This window comes from Ostrinia nubilalis, chromosome 30 (assembly GCF_963855985.1).
Source record: "Ostrinia nubilalis chromosome 30, ilOstNubi1.1, whole genome shotgun sequence".
NCBI lineage: Eukaryota > Metazoa > Arthropoda > Insecta > Lepidoptera > Crambidae > Ostrinia > Ostrinia nubilalis.
The window spans coordinates 652,672-675,411 of NC_087117.1; the positions used below are offsets into that span (position 1 = coordinate 652,672).

Genomic DNA, 22,740 nt, shown 5'->3' on the forward strand with positions numbered 1-22,740 from the left:
AGTATTGAGGGACCCTATGGTGCTTCAGAGCCTCTTGTATGCAACTGTGGGGCTTGTGGCTGTTTTGTGGACTGGACACTGTCAATTGTCAATCGAATATTAGCTAAGCGCCGCGCGCACGTGACGCTGACGGGCACGCGCCCGACACGCCGCACGCGTTGGCGGCCTCCTCGCCCGCTGGCAGAGAGAAAGAGACAGAAACATTTATTACTATTGACAACACTCAGGAAACGACAAAATGGTACAATCCGGTCGAATTAACTGCGCACCTGGGCCCCGATTACGCTAATTTTTAACGTCTCCAATACAGACGCGCTTCTTCGATTTCTTCGATTCTGCGATACGGATTGGTCAAAACAGCTGAATCCGTATCCAAAACAGCTGTATCCGTGTGATTGGAATCACTCAAAAAATGAAAAAAGGTATCCACATACATATAAGACATAGCCCAACGATGCTGAAACGTCAAGTGGCTAAAATCAGAACTAACGACCCAGCATTGATAGTAGCGCCCTCCTGTAAATGTCATAATTACATGAGAAACTTCTGAACTGTCCTATCCATGACATTGACAGTGGGGCGCCACCGTTAATACCGGATCGCTGGTTCCGATTTTTAGCATGTTGGAAACCATAAAGTTGAACGATGGTAGCGCCCCCCTGTCATTGAGTTTGGTGGGACAGTTCAGCGTGGGTCATCTTATAATGATAGTAGCGCCTTCTTGTAAATGTCATACATGACACATCCGGGACACTGAAGTGTTGTAAGGTCGGGTGGTTGACAGTGGACCAGAGGTATTGAATGAACCAGGCAAATAACTTGGAAACGCGGTAGGCAAGCCTCTGAACGAAATATCTCTCCCTACAGTTAGTATAAAAGTGGCTATTTTGTTGACCCTGTCTATTGTCAATCGAATACATTTGCCAAGAGGCGCGCGCGCGTATCGCTGAAGATGTAAGTAGGGTAAATTTTTCAAACGTGATTTTTTTATCAATATAGCTTCGCGCGGTTTTCACGTACTTCCTACTAACTACCTTTCTGAAATCTGCGATCCACCTTGTGGGTGGATATTCCACTTGTCGGTACGTGGCTTCCATTCCTTACTGCCCCATCGGTCGTCAGTCCTACATGTCCTGCCCGTTGCCTCTTCAGCTCTCTTATTCGTCGCTTCTTAAGTCAGTCGCAGGAGAACGGGCTGCGGCCGCCGGTCAGCGGAGAGAGAGAGGAGGGAGAGAGGAGAGAGGGGGGAGAGAGAGGGAGAGAGAGGGAGAGAGAGAGAAGAGAGAGAGGGAGAGGAGGGAGAGAGAGAGGAGAGAGAGATAGTGAGGAGGGAGAGAGAGAAGGGAGAGAGAGAGGAGGGAGAGAGAGGAGGGAGAGAGGAGGGAGAGAGGAGAGAGAGGGAGAGAGAAAGGAGAGAGAGGGAGGTGGTAAGAGAGAGAGAAAGAAAAGTGGGAGAGAGAAAGAGAGAGGAGAGGGGAGAGAAGAGAGAGAGAGGAGGGAGAGAGGGAGAGAGGGAGAGAGAAAGCAGAGAGGGAGAGAGATAAGAGAGAGAGAGAAAGAAGAGTGGGAGAGAGAAAGAGAGAGGAGAGGGGAGAGAAGAGAGAGAGAGGAGGGAAGGAGAGGAGGGAGGGAGAGGGAGAGAGAAAGGAGAGAGAAAAAAGAGCGAGGGAGCGAGAGAGATAAAGAAGCCAGTCAGTCGTACTCACGCTTGCACTTGAAGTGCTCCTCCCTCAGCGCGTCTATCCGCTTGCGACTCATTCTCTTGGGCGCGTCGCACTTGGCGCCCGACGTCTCGGTCGGGTTCTTGCGCAAGTCCGCGGCCAGCCAGCGCAGTGCGCAGTCGCAGGAGGACGGCGCGGCCGCCGGGCAGCGGAGAGAGAGAGAGAGGAGGGAGAGAGGGAGAGAGAGGAGAGAGAGAGGGAGAGAGGAGGGAGAGAGGAGGGAGAGAGAGAGAGGAGAGGGAAATGAGAGAGAGAGAGGAGGGATAGAGGAGGAAGTGAGAGAGAAACAGGAGGGAGAGAGAAAGAAACAGGAGGGAGAGAGAGAGAGAGAGAAACAGGAGGGAGAGAGAGAGAGAGAAACAGGAGGGAGAGAGTGAGAGAGAAACAGGAGAGAGAAACAGGAGGGAGAGAGTGGAGGGAGAGAGGAGAGAGTGAGAGAGGAGGAGAGAGAGAGCTGAGGAAGGGAGAGGAGGAAGAGAGAGATAGGAGGGAGAGAGAGACATAAACAAGTCAGTCAGTCGTACTCACGCGTGCACTTGAAGTGCTCCTCCCTCAGCGCGTCTATCCGCTTGCGACTCATTCTCTTGGGCGCGTCGCACTTGGCGCCCGACGTCTCGAGCGGGTGCTTGCGCAAGTACGCGGCCAGCCAGCGCAGTGCGCAGTCGCAGGAGGACGGCGCGGCCGCCGGCAGCGGAGAGAGAGAGAGAGGAGAGAGGGAGGAGGGAGAAAGGAGAGAAGGAGAGAGAGAGAGGAGGGAGAGAGAGAGGAGGGGAGAGAGAGAGGGAGAGAGAAAGGAGAGAGAGAGAGATAGAGAAAGGAGAGATAGAGGAGGGAGAGAGGAAGAGAGAAAGAAGAGAGGGAGAGAGAGAGAGAGAAACAGGAGGGAGAGAGAGAGAGACAGAAACAGGAGGGATAGAGTGAGAGAGAGAAACAGGAGGGAGAGAGTGAGAGAGAAACAGGAGGGAGAGAGAGAGAAACAGGAGGGATAGAGTGAGAGAGAAACAGGAGGGAGAGAGAGAGAGAGAGAAAGAAACAGGAGGGAGAGAGTGGAGGGAGAGAGAGAGAGAGAGAAAAGGGAGGAAGAGAGAAAGAAACAGGAGGGAGATAGAGAGAGAAACAGAAGGGAGAGAGAGAGACAAAGAAGCCAGTCAGTCGTACTCACGCCTGCACTTGAAGTGCTCCTCCCTCAGCGCGTCTATCCGCTTGCGACTCATTCTCTTGGGCGCGTCGCACTTGGCGCCCGACGTCTCGAGCGGGTTCTTGCGCAAGTACGCGGCCAGCCAGCGCAGTGCGCAGTCGCAGTAGGACGGCGCGGCCGCCGGGCAGCGGAGAGAGAGAGAGGGAGAGAGAGAGAGGAGGGAGAGAGAGGAGGGAGAGAGAGGAGGGAGAGAGAGAGAGAGGAGAGAGAGAAACAGGAAGCAGAGAGTGGAGGAAGAGAGAGAGAGAGAGAGAGAGAGAGGGAGAGAGAGAGAGAGAGAGAGGGAGAGAGAGGGGAGAGAGAGAGGAAGAAAGAGGAGGGAGAGAGAGAGAGAGAGGAGAGAGAAAGGAGAGGGAGAGAGAAGTGACAGAGGGAGAGAGAAAGGAGGGAGAGAGAGCTAGAGGGAGAGAGAAAGGAGAGAGAGTTGGAAGAGAAAGGAGGAAGAGATAGAGAGAGGAAGAAGAGAGAGGAGGGAGAGAGGAGAGAGAGAGAGAGAAATAGGAGGGAGAGAGAGAGAGAGAGAAATAGGAGGGAGAGAGAGAGAGAAATAGGAGGGAGTGAGAGAGTGAGGAGAAAGGAGAGTGAGTGGGGAGAGAGGAGAGAGAGAGGAGAGAGAGAGGAGGGAGAGAGAGAGAGAGAGGAGGGAGAGGAGGGAGAGAGAGAGAGAGAAATAGGAGGGAGAGAGAGAGAGAGAGAAATAGGAGGGAGAGAGAGACAGAGAAACCGGAGGGAGAGAGAGAGAGAGAAACAGGAGGGAGAGAGAGAGAGAGAGAGAAACAGGAGGGAGAGAGTGAGAGAGAAACAGGAGGGAGAGAGTGAGAGAGAAACAGGAGGGAGAGAGTGAGAGAGAAACAGGAGGAAGAGAGAGAGAGAGAGAGAAACAGGGGGAAGAGAGAGAGAGAGAGAGAAACAGGAGGGAGAGAGAGAGAAACAGGGGGAAGAGAGAGAGAGAGAGAGAAACAGGAGGGAGAGAGAGAGAAACAGGAGGGAGAGAGAGAGAGACAGAAACAGGAGGGAGAGAGAGAGAGACACAGGAGGAAGAGAGAGAGAGGGAGAAAGTGGAGGGAGAGAGAGAGAGAGGAGAGAGAGGGGGAGAGAGAGACAAAGAAGCCAGTCAGTCGTACTCACGCGTGCACTTGAAGTGCTCCTCCCTCAGCGCGTCTATCCGCTTGCGACTCATTCTCTTGGGCGCGTCGCACTTGGCGCCCGACGTCTCGATCGGGTGCTTGCGCAAGTACGCGGCCAGCCAGCGCAGTGCGCAGTCGCAGGAGAACGGCGCGGCCGCCGGGCAGCGGAGAGAGAGAGAGAGGGAGAGAGGTGGGAGAGGGAGAGAGGGGAGGGAGAGAGAGGAGGGAGAGAAAGGTGGGAGAGAGAGAGAGAGAGAGAGAAAGGAGAGAGAGGAGGGAGAGAGGGGAGGGAGAGAGGAGGGAGAGAGAGATAAAGAAGTCAGTCAGTCGTACTCACGCTTGCACTTGAAGTGCTCCTCCCTCAGCGCGTCTATCCGCTTGCGACTCATTCTCTTGGGCGCGTCGCACTTGGCGCCCGACGTCTCGAGCGGGTTCTTGCGCAAGTACGCGGCCAGCCAGCGCAGAGAGATGATGATAATGACTGAAGTACACTAGGGGACAAATGTCTCGCAACACGTATCTGTAACATGTCGAGCGAAGTCCAGCGGTTTCGCTTCGCATGTGGCAACAAAGCGACTTGGTCAGTAGCGACGTCAGGCGATTCGCAAAACTTCGCCTGACATATCTTATTGACATTGCCAGTCGATATCATGACACCTGTCACATGACCTGTCGAGCAAAGTCCAGTAACGTCACACGATTTCATTTCATGACGCTGGCGACACGTGTCGCACTACTTTAGTCCCTGTCTAATTTAAAGTAAGTACTCACGTTTGCAAAGGCTCATTCAATAGCGAGCCATAGCCTAAGACGGAGCCGCAGACGAAAATTCAAGTTAGCTCCGTTTCATTGGGCTCTGGTGGTCATAGGCTGGTTTTAGTGTCACGCGGACTGTCAGTGCGGATCGCTCCGCACAGCCGATCTGTATGAACTGCTAGGGAGCGGAGCGGTTCCTCCGGACCGCATTACTCTAAAACGCTCCCTAGAAGTTCATACAGATTGGCCGTGCGGAGCGGGTCCGCATTAAAACCAGCCATAATGGTTTGGTGATGTCTTTCTCCCAATCGATCTGTGAAAAAAGGTACTCACGTTTGCACTTAAAGTTCTCTTCCCTCAGCGCGTCGATACGTTTCCTACTCATTCTCTTCGGCGCGTCGCACTTGGCGCCCGACGTCTCGATCGGATTCTTGCGTAAGTACGCTGCTAACCAGCGCAGTGAACAGTCGCAGGAGAACGGGTTGCGGCCTAGGTGGCTGGGGAAAATAGAAAGAATAATTAAATAATGAGAAGATTCTTTATTTTGGAAACTTGGAGCTCTTTTCGCTCTCCCTCGCTCACTGGTCGATCTATGTAGCGCAGCAGTGTTCTTAGTTCGAGTTTTACCAAACTGCGTAAAAAAATAATATTACAGCGTCTCTAGCAGATACTTTCAAAAACTGAAAACTTCATAATTTTTTGGACGCACTCGCTAGCGATGACGTTCATGCAAACTCGCACTAACTTAATTTTGTTTTGATTATTGCAATGTAAGCGCGTACCAAATCTTCCCCTTTGTTCTAATCTATGAATTAAAAACAAATTCGGATCGTGGAAAATTAATGCGAGAAAAAATAACAGACATGACAGGCGAGAAAATTAACAAAAGTGTAACGAAATTGTTGGATGTAAAAGAATATCATGGTACCTATTCGTGGTGGCCAGTGTCGCGCGACCAAGGAGTTATGAGGGCCAATTATTGTTATTTGTAGATTTAAACTAGGGATGTGATGGATATGTAGTTTCGGTTATGGATATTGGAATAATATTATACCGGTTTCGGTTACGGTTACGGATATTTTTTTATTTCGGCTATGGTTACGAATATCTGTGCTAAGTATAGAACGCAAATTCTAATAGTTGTCCAACACAGTTCTTGCCTTACGAATAGAATGGGCACAGAATACCTTTTTCTAAACCTTCTTTTGGTCTCACAAAAAGCTTTTTTTTGCAAAATGCAATAATTAAATCAGCGTAGGGACTTGCTTGACTCTGCCTACATCCGAAACTATCCGAAACCTTTGAATCGGTTATGGTTACGAATTTTTATTTTATTTCGGATATCCGAAACTTTCGGTTACGGTTACGGATATCCATAACATCCCTGATTTAAACACCGTCGTTAAGGAAATTATAAACTCAACTTATGTAATGACCTCAAAATAGTATTGTACTAACTAATTTCTTACTTCCTAAAGTTCAAAAATTTCTACTTACAGCGTTTGTATCCCAGTCAAAGCATCAAAAGTGCCATTTGATAGAGACCTGATGTTATTATCGTACAGCGATCTGAAAATAAATATTAAATGATAGCTAATTTAAAGAAAATATCATTTTATTAAAGGCATGAATGACGTTAAAGTACTCACAATAATTTCAGATTCTGCAAGTCTCTAAACGTGTCTTTCCTGACGCACGTTATTTCGTTTGAATTCAGCAATCTGTAAAAAAGTTGTTGTTATAATAAAAAAAAATATAGTGGGCAGATACATAAAGAACTGTCAAAATTTTAGACTCACAGTAGTTGTAGAGACGCCAAACCGTGAAATATTCCAGATGGAAGTTCCTTGATTTTATTCCCGTACAGGACCCTGAAAAATATACATTTTCAGTTAATAAACTAATTCGTTTAATGTAGTAACCTACACTAGTTCTGCCTTTGCAAATTCAATCAACAACGGAAAAAAAGATGTCAAAAAGGTCACTCACACAGTAATCATCTTGACATGTTACTGGCAATTAAAAATAAATAAAAACAAAAATAATAAAATAAATATAGAAGGACTTACAAAGAGCTCAGATGAGTTAACCCAGTAAACGCGTCAGCAGCGAGCTTCGTGATCTTATTGTTAGACAGATCTATGCGCGTGACCCGCTTCACAGCTGCGAACGCTCCTGTCCCCACTTCTGTTATCTCGTTCTGTTCGAGGCGGCTGGAAAAGGATAGACATATGTTAGGAATGAGAATCAAAGGTAATTTAGTTTTTATATCATTTGTTTTAGTAAATATAAAGAAGGACCTAGAATCGACCCCTGCAGGAGCCTTATTTGTTGTAAGAGAAATATAGTTCTGAGACAGATCATTTTAATTTTATTATGAGGTATTACAGAACATGGGTTAATAATTAACGAATTAACAAGGCAATTCAGGCGTAAGGTCGAAAATCGGTTCATAATTAACACTATCAAAAGCATTAAGGAAATCATTAATACAGAAAATACCCAAAGAGTGCAAAAGTTGCGAAAAATAATCTAAGTATCTACTTACGAAGTGGTGGTAGGGCAAGCAATATTTAGGACGTGTATAAAAATGACCTTAATACTAATTCGTATTCGTTTCAGCCAAATGACGTCTACTGCTGGACAAAGGCCTCCCCCAAGGATTTCCCTAACGACACACACATCTTCCGTCTCGTAGTCACCACTCGAGAACTTTTCTGCCCCAGCGGCCATCAGCTTTACGTCCCGCCCACTGTCACTTGATTTAAGCAATTCTGAGGGCTATGTCGGTCACTTTGGTTTTTCTGCGGATCTCCTCATTTCTGATTCGATTAGGTACATAAGACTATTAAAGAATTTGACTGTTTTTAAAGCTTACATCTCAGTGGCTCTATGAGGGATGGTGGTGGGCAGTTCTGACAGCAGCTTCTCTCTGCAATCCACGGTCCCGTCCAACGAGCAGCGGCAAGGCGGCGGACAGCGAGGCTCGGCGGAGCACTCGCCTGAGGATATAGCGTTGGTTGGACCTGGAATAAAAATATTATTCAGGTTAGAGAAACTTCATCACTGTCATTTTCAGTATAATTTTATCCACATGACGTTTATGGCTGAACAAAAGCCTCGCCAAACGATTTCAAGATTAAAACGGGACTATTTCCACCTCTCGTTCCTACCGATGCAACTCCTGTGTAGCCAGGATCTACAACTTGACCATCAATAAAAACCCAACCAGTGAAGGTCAAGTTTGTCCCGGGGGAAAGTTAAACTGTCATTGAATCCGCAACGAAATTAATCAGAAGAACATACGAGGAGTTCGAATTTATGGATCGATTTCTCTCCAGTGTAAACTGAGGTATGAACGTACCACTGCAGACCAGCTCGTGTGCTTCCAAGTCAGTGAGCAGGGCACCTTTCAGCGCTGCTGGCGCTTGACACCTGTTGATAAAGAAATAGTTGTACTGTAAGCTCATAATATTTCATATTCTTTTGAAAGTTATGCAGCAGATGCTTCGTTTGTTTGTTTTCAGCTAAATGACGTTCACTGCTGGACGCCAAGCTTCCTCAATGACTTCCATAACGACCGGTCAATCCGGCGACCTTCACCAGATCGTCGGTCCACCTAGTGGGTGGCCTGCCCACACTACGTCTTAATGCCCGTGGTCGCCACTCGAGAACTTTTCTGCCTCAACGACCATCAGCTCTGCGCACTATGTAGTGGTCTCTGGCCTCTGGAGATGGTTACTACAAAATACTACTACTCGTACTAGTGTCACAGAGGGTGTGCAGCAAGCAGGAGTTTCAGCCAAAAGACGTCCACTGCTGGACAAAGAACTTCTAAGGATTTCCACAAGGACTCTTCCTTAGCTGCCCCAATGCCATCAGGGGTTACACAAGTTATCTTGTACGAGCTAGAACTCACCTGGCACCAACTCCCGGAATAGCGGCCTGCATCCAGCGTCAAACTTTTAGAGGTTGTCGGTCCACCTTGTGGGTGGACGTCCTACTGCGTATCAGTATGTGGCCTCCACTGCAGAACCTTGATGCCTCACCTGCGTACCGTACTATGTGCCCTGCAGCAGATGCTTACCTGGCACCAACTCCCGGAATCCCAGCGGCCCTCACAGCAGTAGACAGTCTCGCCACCCTACAGTCGCAGACCACCGGGTTATCCGTGAGCCTCAGGGTGTGAAGCCTGGTAATGGCGGCCGGCTCCAAGGCCAGGTACGTCAGGTTGTTGTTATTGAGGGTGCTGTGGACAACATTATAAGGCCATAAGTCATGGAATGTGTTAATGAATATCATTTCTGTGCTGTGGACAAAGGAACTAATTTGGTATTACCTATATTTACGTCACAAGGCCATAAGTTAAGAATGCCAAGATTTGGAAGTTTAACTTGGCTTGTCTTCTGAACTGGCACTCATTAAGATTCAAGTCGACAACTTATGACTGTGTCATTAGTCTAGGCGCAGACCACCGATTTTTATTTGGCCGATACCAAATCTTTGTAATGTGCGCAATCTCATACATTTCCATGCTGATTAACAGCCCGACCCAACTATCGGCCAACTAAAAGTCGGTGGTTTGTGCCTAGGCTTAGAAATCTGACAATTTGTTAAAACATAATGGCAATCTACAAAGAGGTTGATAAATGCAGAATCTTCTATTATTACATTTACATACTTTACTTCATCAAAGGTACCTTACAGAAATTACAATATAGGCATCTTAACATTCTGTGTACAAGTTATTCGGGTTTATTTGTTAGAAGAAACACCAGTTTCTATGGTTGGCTAGTCACATTTGAACTTGATGGGATTACGAGTACCTATTCTTACACGTCTCAATAATTAAATACTTAATTATGTCTAAAATTAAATACTCACAGCACTTCAAGGCTCTTCAGATGCTCCAGCGCCTTCTCATCCACACACTTGAGCTGGTTCCCATCAAGATGGAGGCTCTTCAGCGCCGTCAGCCCACGGAAGGTGCGCCGGCTTATTGCGGTCAGCTCGTTCCTGCTTAGGTCTCTGGAATGTACAGGTAATGTTAGAAATAGGCAGGTGGGATGCCAAACGTATCGTCAGCAGAATATGAGTAGACTGTGAGAGGGAACGTGAAGAGAGACTGCATGATGAGTTTATAATGACAGTGAGGCATTTAAACTTTTTAAGACCAGTGCAGATGGACAGAAAAAAATAAATAAAAAAAAATCTCCGAAAAGTACACAGGCACTGACTTAACACTCAAGGTGTGCGGAAAAAATAGTACCTCGTCTGCGTAGGCTTTTTACGTTAACCCTGAGACATAAGATTTTAAACTTTCGCGTTCCATTTCAACTAAAATAGTAATAAAGAACTTATGGACATCGAGTAAAAAAAAAAGCCTAAGAAATAATAATAATAAAGTCCTTTATTGCTTCTACAACATACTTATTCTAGTTACAATAATGTTGATTGACATAATATTATGAGGAAGCAATTGGAGGTGGCTCAGCGAATGCTGCCTGAAAAATACTCAGGCTGCGCTGATTTTCAGCCACTCCCATTTCTCTATAGGTCTTATGCGAGAATTGGGTAATGAGGGCTAATAGTAATACATTTACAAGTGGCAATTAAAAAAAAATAACAAGGATGTTAACTAAATTTAAATAGTAAGACACGAGCCGCCAGTCTGCTTGTGACCACGGCTGCAGCATCGCAGATTCGCAGCCGAAACGTCAAGCCAGAGTACATAGTGTAACTCATTAATAAACGTCGCGTTAAGTCGTAAGTTCGTGTCTTACTATTTTGAGACAGCTTCGTGAAAATAATATGGCTGAGAAGAAGCAGCGTCAGCAACTCGGCCATTTTGTCGGCCTCTTCTCATAAAAAATACTAAATTTGAATTTGGATCTTCTACCACAAGGTAGATCGACAACCTCATAACGACAGCAGGAAGGCGCTGGATGCAGGCCGCTACCAACCGTGCGATGTGGAAGTCATTGGGGGAGGCCTATGTTCAGCAGTGGACGTCCTGTGGCTGAAATGATAAATTATGATGAATTTGGGTGAATAAGGTAAGCTAAGGATACCGAAATGCAGTAAATAAATATTGTTCTCTCTCACAGTCATCGGCTGACAATACGTTTGGTTTTTTCTTGGCCAAATGCCAAGCTCTGGACATCCATTGGGGTAAGCGTCAGGGGTTAAGAGGGTTAGCTGACACCATGTTAGGACGTAGCATAGAACGAAGGTATTTTGAAATGTTGTAAAGGATATAAAATATGATGATGTATAATGTTTTTAGAATGATTCAAGTACGTAATACTGTATCCTGTATCCTAACTGAGAAAATAAAACTACTGCTATTTCGAATTCAATTAGCAGTTTTCTTTGTAAGTAGGTATACTCGTACCTAGAAGTGAGCCTTAAGTATTTTTTGTATGTGAACACACAATACTTTACTAAACACATCTTTCAGGAAAGAACGAAAATATTTGATGTGTCACATACGCAAAATGTCAGATACTCATTGGCAGAATTGCAAAAGCCCAGAACCGAGATACGCAAAAAATTTGATGTACCTACACAGAAGACCGTACGTGGAATGGGACACGGAACCATTGAGATATAATGTAATGTACCTACTAGTAATATTACTTCAATGCATGGAACGCTGAATGTCAGACACGTATAATGGTAAGATACCTACACAAAATGCTAGACATAGGTACCTACGAACTGTAGGTACCTACGAACGATCTTCTAATGACAAACGAAAAATGCTCACAACTTAACTACGAATTCTCACCGCTAATTTCCCTCGCAAATCTCTACTTCAAAAGTAGCCTAATCAAAAAGGCTTGTCCACAATTTCGATTACAAAGTTTCAATCAACAACTCCTCAACCACTGGAACCCTGAGACTTGGCTAATTAAGGGGTAGGATCGTTTGCACGCGATCTCCCCGTTTTACTTGTAAAATATTCATAGTGGAGAAGCGAGAGGATTGTATGGACATGACCTCTAATATTAATAAACTATAGGCCGATAGAACATGTAGTCCACGGGAACTGTAAGGGCACTTTTAAATAAGATGTTTTTGAAACATTTGTAAAATAAGTTTATAAAAGTCAACAAGCAAATTAAATAGAGTCTTTAAGTATTACAAGAACTACCTATTGTATTATTATTCTGTTAAACGGCTTCAATATTGGTGTGTATTTAAAGCACAATGCTTTCGCCAATGTGGAGTGTTAAAAAGAGACATGGTGGACGATGGAGTTTGTAACGGAAAAATAATGAAGAGTGGATACATTTTTTACGACGTTTGCGAAACTAAAGACGGTGTAGGTAGAGTTTATGGCAAGGGTTTTTAGAGTTATAATTCTTGTAATCTTGGCTCTACGTGAGATTTGATAACATTTTAAGCGAGCCAAATGTTCTTGTATTTACAACAATTTACATGAAAATGTTTTGGGGGGATGTTTCTTGTATGGTACCCAATCACCCCATAGTACTACAATACTTGCTTATTTCGAGACTACCAGCTGTTTAAAAGTTGGACATAGTCAGGTCCACACTAAGCCTTCCCACCCGTGGGGTCGGCAAATTGTTTCCTATCATGAATAATAGAGCTGCTCTCAAATTGGGCGGTGAGACTTTACGAGCTTTAGCGAGCTTTTTATTGGAGGTCGCTTTACTTCGGCTTAGAGCTTGCGAATAGGATGGAATTCTGATTTAAGCTACTAGATTTTGCTAGTGGCTTTGCACGCATGGATTGAAATTGATATATACTAATACAAAGCTGAAGAGTTTGTTTGATTGAACGCGCTAATCTCAGGAAGTACTGGTCTGATTTGAAAAAATATTTTTGTGTTGGATAGCCTATTTATCGAGGAAGGCTTTGGGCTATTCATCATTACCCTACAACCAATAGGGGCGGTGCAGTAAAGAAAAATGTTGCAAAAACGGGAAATATTATTCAAACTATTTTCACGCGTAGGAAGTCGCGGGCACAGCTAGTAAATTATAGCCTGTATGTTATTCTGGTGTTCAAAGAACATTACAGTAAAGTTTTATATAAATCCGTTGAGTAGTTTTTGCGTGAGAGAGTTACAAACATACCTACATCGATCCATTCTCACAAACTTTGGTACGAATACGAAAACAGCGCTGGTAGGGCAAAAAAAAGAATGAGACATGTATAGGCTCCTTAAGAGCATTTGACGATTTGTGAGTACTAATTTAATTAGTCTAAACAAATAAAGAAAATTTTGATTTTGATTTTCTTGTTTCACTGCTAGGATAGGGTACAACGAATTAAAATGACTTCACAGTAAAGATGTCAGAGTATTTTGAGCCAAAATACCTAAATACACCAATTTTCTGTTATTATCGACGACCAATGCCAGACAATTATTTGGTCAATATTGGTTACTAACATGCCGTTATTAACAAGCCGTTAGAACGAAAATAGATAGTATTGATTATTCCTCAGACGATGTTGGATGTCAGGTTAATAAATTAAGAAATCAGTATTAATGGACTCTCTATTTGAAACTGCTCCTGAATCGAATGTACCTACTACTACTATTTCTATCTATTTATTTATATTAACCGGCAGACAGTGGTGACTGAGTTTGTTGCGGCGCTTCTTCTCAGCACTTGCCAAATGTTGGTCTCGAAGCGCTGGTAGGGTAAAAAGATTATGAGACATGTAGAGGCTCCTTAAGAGCATATGACGATTTGTAAGAACTATTTATTAGTCTAAACAAATAAAGAAATTTTGACTTTGACTTTGACTTTGCCTAGCTAACACCAGCACCTACCTATACAGAAAATTTATTGAAAAAGAGGCTGACAATAGTGACTGAGTTTCTTGCGCTGCTTCTTCTCAGCACTGGCTCACACTACTGTCACAAAGTAATAGTGCCTTTAAAAGAACACTCAAATCCCAAATTTCAAGACAATAATGTGGGCTGATACCGAAAAGAAGTAAGTAGAGCAAAGAAAAGAAGTTATTCAAAGAAAATGTAACAATCACGTTTAAAGAAGTTTGACTGCCATTAAACAAAAGAAGAAGAAGAAAAACTGACATTCAGTCCACAGACAAGCAATTAGAATCAAGTGACAGCTGTCAATTTACCACCACTTGAATTTTTCCTCTTTTCCATTCACCCTGAGCAGTTGTGTATTTGAAAAACCCAATAATACCCGTCGGAAAATCTTCAAGAGTCCTGAAACGTTTCAAACCCAGCCGAAACCACAAAGAAGGCATTGTTTTTGGATTGCTTCAGAAGTCGAGAGGTCCATTAGACGCCATTTTGGATTTGGCAAATGGCGGACGGATTAGTTGGCGGGAAACTTTTAGTGCTGCTTTTTTAGGTTAGTTTTTTCGGAAACGCTTTAGTGTTTTGAATCTAAACTGTTTTTGGGGAACAAGTGCGAAATAACACGGAATTTAATTGTTTAAAATCTTATTGTGAAGACAAGAATTCAATTAAACTTTCTGACTGAGTTTTAGAACCATTTTGGAAGTACCTAGGTGACTGTCACCAACGAAAAGTTCGAATGTAACAACTCAATTAAAAAGATGTAACAAAGCGTTTATTATGATTTGAAAATTAAATAATTGATTATTGTTAGTTTTTCAACCTTTACATAGGTTTTACACGTTTGGTGTAAACTCGCACTAAGCACAGTGTTTCTCTCGCTCACTCACAATCGGCTAAATAAATCCCTAAGTTAATATTATAAATGCGAAAGTAATTTGTCTGCCTGTGTCGCTTTCACGCCTAAACCACTGAGCTAATTTTGATGGGCAAAGAGATAGTTTGAGTCCCGGGAAGGGACATAGGATAGTTTTTATCCCGGTTTTTGAAACAGGGACGCGCGCGATCAAGTTTTTCTGTGACAGACAAATTTTAACGCGGGCATAGCCGCGGGCGGAAAGCTAGTTACTCATAAATGTCAAAAACATGAAGAAAAACATCTCAGGACAACCTGTCTAAAACAAAAAGTGTTTGACCCTATCTATCTAGCCCAGACGAAAGTCATTAATCTGTGGGACAGCCGCCATCTTGCGGAGCGCGGGAAGCTGCAAATGGCGGATTACGGCGAAAGCTTTTACTTGTCCCGCGGTTTTATATTATTTTTTCTCCGAGAGGATGCGACTGTTTTTGAAGTGAGGGAGGTTTGTCAAGTTCGCGTTGTGCTAATTGATTGGTTAACTTCTGTGGACGCGAAGTACTTAATTAGAAGTGGACAGCACGAATTTTTTGCTGCAAAATACCTCCTTTTTTTGAAAATTATAAATAACTTGTAAAAATCGAACTGCCTAAGGCGGGAATTGAACCCACGACCTTCCGCTTGCCGGGCTTTTTTTTTGCTTGACTCTTAACGCTAAAAATTAAATAACTAAAATACCTCCTATTAATTAGGTCCTGAATTGCTAGTGTCTTGCTTTATTTCCTATAGTTAGTTATACTATGTTCAGCAGTGGACGTTCTATGGCTGAAATGATGATGATGATACTTAATTAACATACCTACACCTACCTATAATTAATATACCTACCTATAGCTTGAAAATCTTATGTTATGTTTTATTCTTGTAGCATCAAGCCTTGTCAACTTTTCGGTCAACTAGCTTTTTCCGCGGTTTCACCCGTTCATCCATCCATCCCCACAAAATTTCACTGTCTGGTACCTTAAATATGTAAAAGTATTTCCATTTTATATTTTCAACACAGCATTAAAGACATTTTCCTTAATCACGAAAGAAAACTTGGACATTGTCTTCAAAACTCTCATTAATACACTAATTATAACCCTTCGCGGAGTAATTCAGTTGCGGAGTTACCAAAAATCCTGCCAAATTGCTTTCAGCCGCCATTTTGTGGCGCAACAAGATGGCGGTGTTTCCTGTCATAGATTAAACAGAAAAACCAATGCAGATTACAGAACCATTTAGATCATTGGTTACCAAACTTATTAGAGACGCGCCCCCTTTCGACCATATAAAAGCAAACTTGGCGGCGCAGAACAAGGCGAAAAAAATCGGAATAAAACGCGAAGCTCAAGACCGAACGCGATGGAGGACTGTTGTGACGCCCTCTGCCCCATCTAGGGGATCTATGTATGTAAGACATTAACACCCGTATTCACAAACGATGCTTGCTTAAGTGAAGCAGCAAATTAAACGCACAGCGTTGAATAGAGCTCTGTGATTGATTCGTGTGTGACTCTGTGCGTTCACGCGTAATATTTGTGATTACGGGCGTAAGTCAAGTTATTTCACGAAAGATTTTCTTGAGCTGGCTGTTATCCCACGAGCTACGCCAAGATGGCGCCTCCCGAATCGCGGCTCATCACGCTAATTGCTTAAATTAATTATTGTTTAAGACACTCGGTTTTAGTTACCCTCAGGGCGAACGTGTTGCAATTGGGATATAATTACTAATTGAGTACATTTCGCTGGCTTTTGGCGGATTGGGATTACTTCTGGGTCAGATGATAAGGTTTAAGATACAGATATGAGCACCTACAGAAGTACCTAAAGAAATAAAAGTAATTGAATTTGTGCAATATTAACAATATTAGAGACCCGCCCCGGTTTTGGACGGATTCAATGTATTATGCCTTGAATCGCTCTATATTAAAATCCGTTGCATAGTTTAAAAGTTTGCATATAGACGGCGGGAGCGACTTTGTTTTATACTATGTAAAGATGACGTTGAAGAAAATTAATAATTTATATGCTAGATCCGTGTAGTTCTGGCAGAATAAATTAGGACCACTCACACTCTTCCCATTAAGGCGATTAAGAGACAATTATGCGAGCATCAGGCCTCTCCAGGTTCTGGAGTGGAGGCCACGTACCGACACAAGGTGGATCGACGACCTCATAAAGGTAGCAGGAAGGCGCTGGATGCAGTCCGCCACCAACCGGCCTTTGTGGAAATCATTGGGGGAGGCCTATGTTCAGCAGTGGACGTCCTATGGCTGAGATGATGATGATGATGGTGATCCTGAGGCCTCTTCAACCCGTCTGATCAGCCTGGGGAGTGTAGGCCAAATCCTTCATTTGCCTGAGCTCCGTGCTCTAGCAGTGATGATGATGATGATAATGCGCTCTACAAACAATAATGTCGTTCATAGTCTGTGCCATGATTACACAAAACTACATGAGACAATGGAAGTTTTTCTCGGATTTCCTGTGTTATGATTTTGGAAGAATCGATTGATCAACATGTTTTAAGTTTAAGACTCATAAGTAGGTAACTCATAAGCAGGAAGACGCTGAACGCAGGCCACTACCAACCATTCATTGTGGAAATCTCAAGTCATTGGGGGAGGCCTATGTTCAGCAGTGGACGCCCTAGGTCTAAAATAATGATAAGTAAGTAGGTAACTGTTGTTTAACAGGTATTTAGTGGACATCTTAATCAATTTAAATTCTTTTTATGAGGTGGCAAAACTGAAATTCTTGAGTATTAACGTCAACTCTCCAAATGTAGCGTCTCTCATTTTCACAGTTGGGACGAGGCCTGTCCCTACAGTTCTGCAGTTGGACGTTTAAATAGGTAGACTTTTTTTTTAAACTGTAGATCTATTCAAGCACTACAGACAGATAGAGAAAGGTAATCCGTCATTGGACCCGCAACGAAATTAATACCCGTATTCACAAACATTACTATGAGGTTTCACAGTCTGCGTGGACGTACAAGGTGACACACGATCCAAACACAGAGCTCTATTCAACGCTGTGCGTTCGATTTGCTGCTTCACTTAAGCAAGCATCGTTTGTGAATACAGGCGTAAGTACAAAATAGGAGGTCGCAAGCAAGATAGGGTTCTTTCAATTGAATTTTTTATGACACACATACCTACCTCCAGCCTTTTCGATTTACACGCGAAAATATTCATCGAAATCCATGTGAAATTCAGGAGAACCTTAAAATAAATCGCCAGTAATCCTCGATCGCTACCCTCCTCAAGTTTTCAGGAGTAATGTGTTTCGGCTAGAAGATTGACGTTCCGTTTTACTGAAGGTGTTTTATGGATGGGATTTGTTGACGGGAATTGAAAATATCTTACTACGTAAATTGGAAAACTCCCCATACAGAAATATAAAATAAACATTTACTGACCGAGATTGGTTCAAAAGTCGATATGCCAGCAGGCCTGTTCATCTCCGCGAGTTTGCATCAAAAACAAAACACGCGCGACTACCCCTCCTGAGATACTTAATCGACAGGACCATCACGAGCGAGTATTGACGCACGCACGTGTATTCTTCACCCATTTGCATTGTAAAGACAATAAACTATGAACATGTAAAAACGGTGGTGTAATTAGTACTGTGCAGTATTTTAACTTCCTGAATAATAATAGAAACACAAAATATAATTCATGCTTATTCATGTATTTCCTCAGCCATTTTCCGCAGTTTGGCACCTCACGTCACACATCATTTTACCGAAGTCAGCCCTATGGCTTCGGCGCAGTACCGATCACTGACGTTTGTCAACAAAATGGCGCTCAGACAGACAGACTTGACTTTGGAGTAAGTATAAATAGGTAAATGAAATTACAACATAGATTTATTTTGGGGCTAGATGGCGCTGTGTGAGACTGTCCAAAGATATTTATATTATTTATTTATTTACTTTATTTATTTATTTATCAAAAATAAACTATCTACATAACATAAGTAAGTATATGTATTAATGTATAAAATTCGCAGGTAGACCGAGCGAAAAACATTGTTCTACGGAGCTCATTAGACGGAGGCACTTCCGGGGCGACAAAATGGCGGGCGCACTTCCGGTTAGGGAGGGGACATGTAATCGATATATCGATATCGAAATTGTACATGGTATGATACACGAATAGGCAAAAATGGCAGCCGAGCTGGTAAAAATCAATGCGACATGTACTGGCTATTAGAGCCAGTTTAAGATTTGACAACTACACTTTGATCTTCTAAATAATTAATTTACCAACTGGTGTTTCGATACTTATTGGTGATCAAATAAATAAATACCTAGTCGTCAGTTTAGTTTCCACTGCAGGAACACGACCCTCTCTAATTTACCAGAGGCAAATTAATGATTAAGAATACATTCCGCACACTGATCAGATAAGTCGGAGTGGCTTATTTTTGCAATTTTTCAAACTTTACTAATAGTCAAAACTGACGAAGGGGTTAAAAGTTTAGAACTATCGATCCAATTGATTGACTCGATTGCTTTCATATCGATATCATCATCTACTTATCGATAAGTACTGCACATCACTAGCGCCTTCAAAGCCAATACCGTCTGTCGTTCTTCCGGAGCGATATCGCAACTTTGATCACTTCGCGTCACTACCAAAGTACCAAGGACAAAGCTTTGTGATCGACTCTGAGGGTAGAACAATCAGAGAACTTGTATGGAATCCTGGTAGAGACGGCAAATCATGGTACAAATACTACGGCATCTTAACTATGTCACTAAAATCAAAATTTATTGAAGCGTTTAAAGTTTTCTTTTCAAGATTTAAGTACGTAGTATTTCTAGTAATAAATAGGTAGGACAAAGTTTCTTTCGCCAGTTCTTCTTAGCACCAAGCTATTTTTAGGACTTGTAAATAACAATTGCCCTAATAAGGCAAATCATCTATACTAATATTATAAATGCGAAAGTAACTCTGTCTGTCTGTCTGTCTCTCTTTCACGCCACTGAACAGATTTTAATGAAATTTGGCATAGAGATAGTTTGAGTCCCGGGAAAGGACATAGGATAGTTTTTATCCCGGTTTTTGAAACAAGGACGCGCGCGATAAAGTTTTTCTGTGACAGACAAATACACGCGGGCGAAGCCGTGGGCGGAAAGCTAGTTCTAATATAAATAATTTGAATTAGTTAAAGACGGATACGTTCCTCAGTCAAAACTTCTTATTTTTCTCATCAACAAATTTCTTTATTCAATTAGGTACCAACAAAGGTACAAACAAACAAAGCAAAGATTATGGATTACTTATCTGTACTAATATAATATTTCAATGCGAAAGTATGGATAAATAAGAAGAAGATAGATAAGATCGAATTTATTTTCAGACCTGAGACGAGGCCCCATAAAATTATGAGTTGAGAAGTTTTTATCCCGGCTTAAAAAATGTGAACTCATGCGGGAAAATCTTCGAGTATGCACTTATATACATACATTATATTTTACAAATATTTTGGTCGCCCCGATACAAAGATAGACATAATACCCCAAAGAAAACCCATGTCCCCAGCCATCCAACCACCTCAGCAAAGTTCACAATCCTCGGCTGCACCCCCCGGAACGTCTTAAACTACAATGGAGGCGAAAATTGCGAAGGAATCTCCCGAGGGACATGCGGACTGACGCGAGCATCACAGACTACTATAGTTCTAGACTCTAATGCCCGTCTTCACAAACATTACTATGAGGTTTCACAGTGCGCGTGGACGCACAGGGTGACACACGAACCAATCACAGAACTCTATTCAACGTTGTGCGTTCGTTTGCTGTTTCATAGTTTGTGAATACGGGCGTAAGGCTGGGTTGCATCACCAAACTTTAACAGTAAGTATGTTTAACAATAACCGGTGTTATTGTCGACATTTTTGTATGGAGTTTGACAGATTTTTGACGTTTGTTAAAGTTAAAGTAAAATGGTGCAACTCAATCTATACTTTTGTTAGTTGACTAGCTTTTACCCGCGGACGCGTTACTCCTGTCGTAAAAAATCAAAAAAGCTCATAAAACTAATTTTATTTTTGCAAAAAGCACTTTTATAAGCCCCAGTATTAACCCTACTACCAGGCCTGTTCATCTCCGCGAGTTTACATCGAAAACAAAACACGCACGATGGCCCCCTACAGGATTACTATTCGACAAGGCCTCACATACGAGCGAACATTGACTCACGCATGCGTATTCTTGTGTATGATGGAAAAAATTAAGAAAATGGTGTACTAAATACTGTGCTGTATTTAACTGCCTAAATAATAATAAAAACACAGAATGTACTTTTTTAAGTTGCCTGAAGACATGGAGAGGTAAATAAGTAGTTAATATTATTCATGATAATTCATGCTAAATCATGTATTTCCTCCGCCATTTTCTGCAGTTTGGCACCTCACGTCACATCATTTTACCGAAGTCAGCCCTATAGCTTCGGCGCAGTACCGATTACTGACGTTTGTCAACAAAATGGTGCTTGACTCTTGAGACAAGCTAAATTACACCATATTGTTAATGACATTGAGCATACATTTTTTTAAATACCTTCGCGAAGTAAAACTTCTGTACGTAGTACTTATTATTCTGTGCTACTACCACTGCTACGGGACAATAAATGGGCCAGTGCTGAGAAGAAGCAGCGCAAGAAACTCAGTCACCATTGTCAGCCTCTTTTTTAAGGGCTTACAGTTTTTAAAATAGTATACATAGTTATACATTTTCAAAACTGAACTGTCGTGTGGAAACACAGAATATGAGCGTTTGAAGTTCAAATAGCTTTGAATAGATCGGTTTTTTTTATTAAGACACGTTATTATTAAACGGGATCCTGCACTAAACAGGACATGTCTCCTTTTATTTTCGTCTAAAAATTAAAAGCCTAATTTTAGAAGCACTTCAAACTCCTTCTATGTTCTTCTGATTAATTTCGCTGGGGGTCCAATGACAGTTCAACTTTCCCCCGGGACAAACTTTAACGTTACATTAATGCACTAAAATGTTTTGGCATAACCTTAATTTTTAATTACTTTTTTGTCGTCTATTGCTAGAATTTGTCTGCATACCCCTCAGACGGCGGACGGAGTCTCTAGTACATAATTCAGGACAACATTTAATTTTACAAGGGCTGCCGGGGTAGTGTGGGAGTTGTTCTTTGTTTTGTTTGTGTTTTTTTAGTTTTTAGAGGGTAAGATGACGTGACTACACTAAGATAAGTTAAAAAGTAGCTTTTTCCTACGAATGCGTGTTTTCAAAATATATCAATTATTAATTATAGTTTATCCCACCAAAAACATCTACATAAACATATTTACATAACTTCACAAACTCTACAGTTACTTAATGCTTGAACATTTAGGCTGATTTGCACTATCTTACTTTAACTTTGACAAACGTCAAAAATGTGTCAAACTCGCAAACTCCATACAAAAAACACCGGTTATAGTTATTGTTACGGTTAAAATAAGGTTGTGTAACTATCTTACCGTATTGCAAATAAGGGAAAGTCGTAGGTAAATAGATCCTAGTCAGTAATATGTTACTTAAATAAGCTACGGCATCACTAATTCACGAACTAAATTTAACAACCTAGCTTTAGAAACTTTAAAGGTCAATGTATAACCCACTTCATTTTAAGCTGCATGTGTCAAACAAGGCTGTATGTTTCTTTAATAAAGATAAATAAAAATAAATTGAATATTTATTGATACAGCTTTCAGCCAAACTTTAATCGAACTTGAAAAAAGAGCGTTGAAAACTAACTCTGTATTCAAGGTTCTATATTAAACCGTTTTAAAACGAATAATTAATGTGTCATCTACATAATTATGTATGAATATAAAAACCCCAACTAAATCCCAAAAAAAAGAACTAGTGTACAAAACCCTTTTTTCCTGTTAGAAACAAAACTCAAAAGCTCTACCCAGCTTTAGCAATGAGCTTACTCTCAAAGCTTCGGGTATTGTGTGTACGCACGGGCGCTTTAGAGCTCACCTTTGAAATCGTATACTGCAGGCCACAGAAAGGTAACACTACAGATTTTTTTTAAAACTTTGGGCCAAAATTTGGGAAAACGAGAGGGTTTCATTAGAAAGATTTAAGATGGAATGTCAGGCGATATTGACATTAAAATTGTCAGAAAGTCAAGATCAGTTTCGCAATAAATGTTTGGCAATTTGCATGCATAAACCCACACATACAT

At 42.3% G+C, this 22,740-nt stretch overlaps 3 protein-coding genes across 3 annotated transcripts in view; 2 read left to right on the plus strand and 1 right to left on the minus strand.

Annotated features, from left to right (window-relative positions):
- LOC135086029 (pyridoxal phosphate phosphatase PHOSPHO2-like) overlaps positions 1-22,740 on the plus strand; it is a 200,965-nt gene that overhangs the window by 115,883 nt on the left and 62,342 nt on the right. The gene's annotated exons all lie outside the window — the stretch shown is intronic.
- Positions 1-22,740, minus strand: part of LOC135085882 (protein slit) — a 153,200-nt gene that overhangs the window by 33,779 nt on the left and 96,681 nt on the right. Inside the window, exons 6-14 of the mRNA XM_063980668.1 lie at positions 9,687-9,830; positions 8,890-9,051; positions 8,167-8,237; positions 7,681-7,828; positions 6,872-7,015; positions 6,602-6,673; positions 6,452-6,523; positions 6,300-6,371; positions 5,136-5,299 (exon numbers count right to left, since the gene is read on the minus strand). Coding sequence (XP_063836738.1) covers positions 5,136-5,299; positions 6,300-6,371; positions 6,452-6,523; positions 6,602-6,673; positions 6,872-7,015; positions 7,681-7,828; positions 8,167-8,237; positions 8,890-9,051; positions 9,687-9,830 — 1,049 coding nt within the window. The remainder of the gene's footprint in view (positions 1-5,135; positions 5,300-6,299; positions 6,372-6,451; positions 6,524-6,601; positions 6,674-6,871; positions 7,016-7,680; positions 7,829-8,166; positions 8,238-8,889; positions 9,052-9,686; positions 9,831-22,740) is intronic.
- Positions 1,129-3,919, plus strand: LOC135085859 (uncharacterized; the record flags this gene model as incomplete). Its single annotated transcript, XM_063980642.1, has 5 exons — positions 1,129-1,175; positions 2,012-2,152; positions 2,278-2,665; positions 3,515-3,709; positions 3,863-3,919. Coding segments are annotated over exons 1-5 (828 nt in total), but the record flags the coding sequence as incomplete, so codon positions are not given.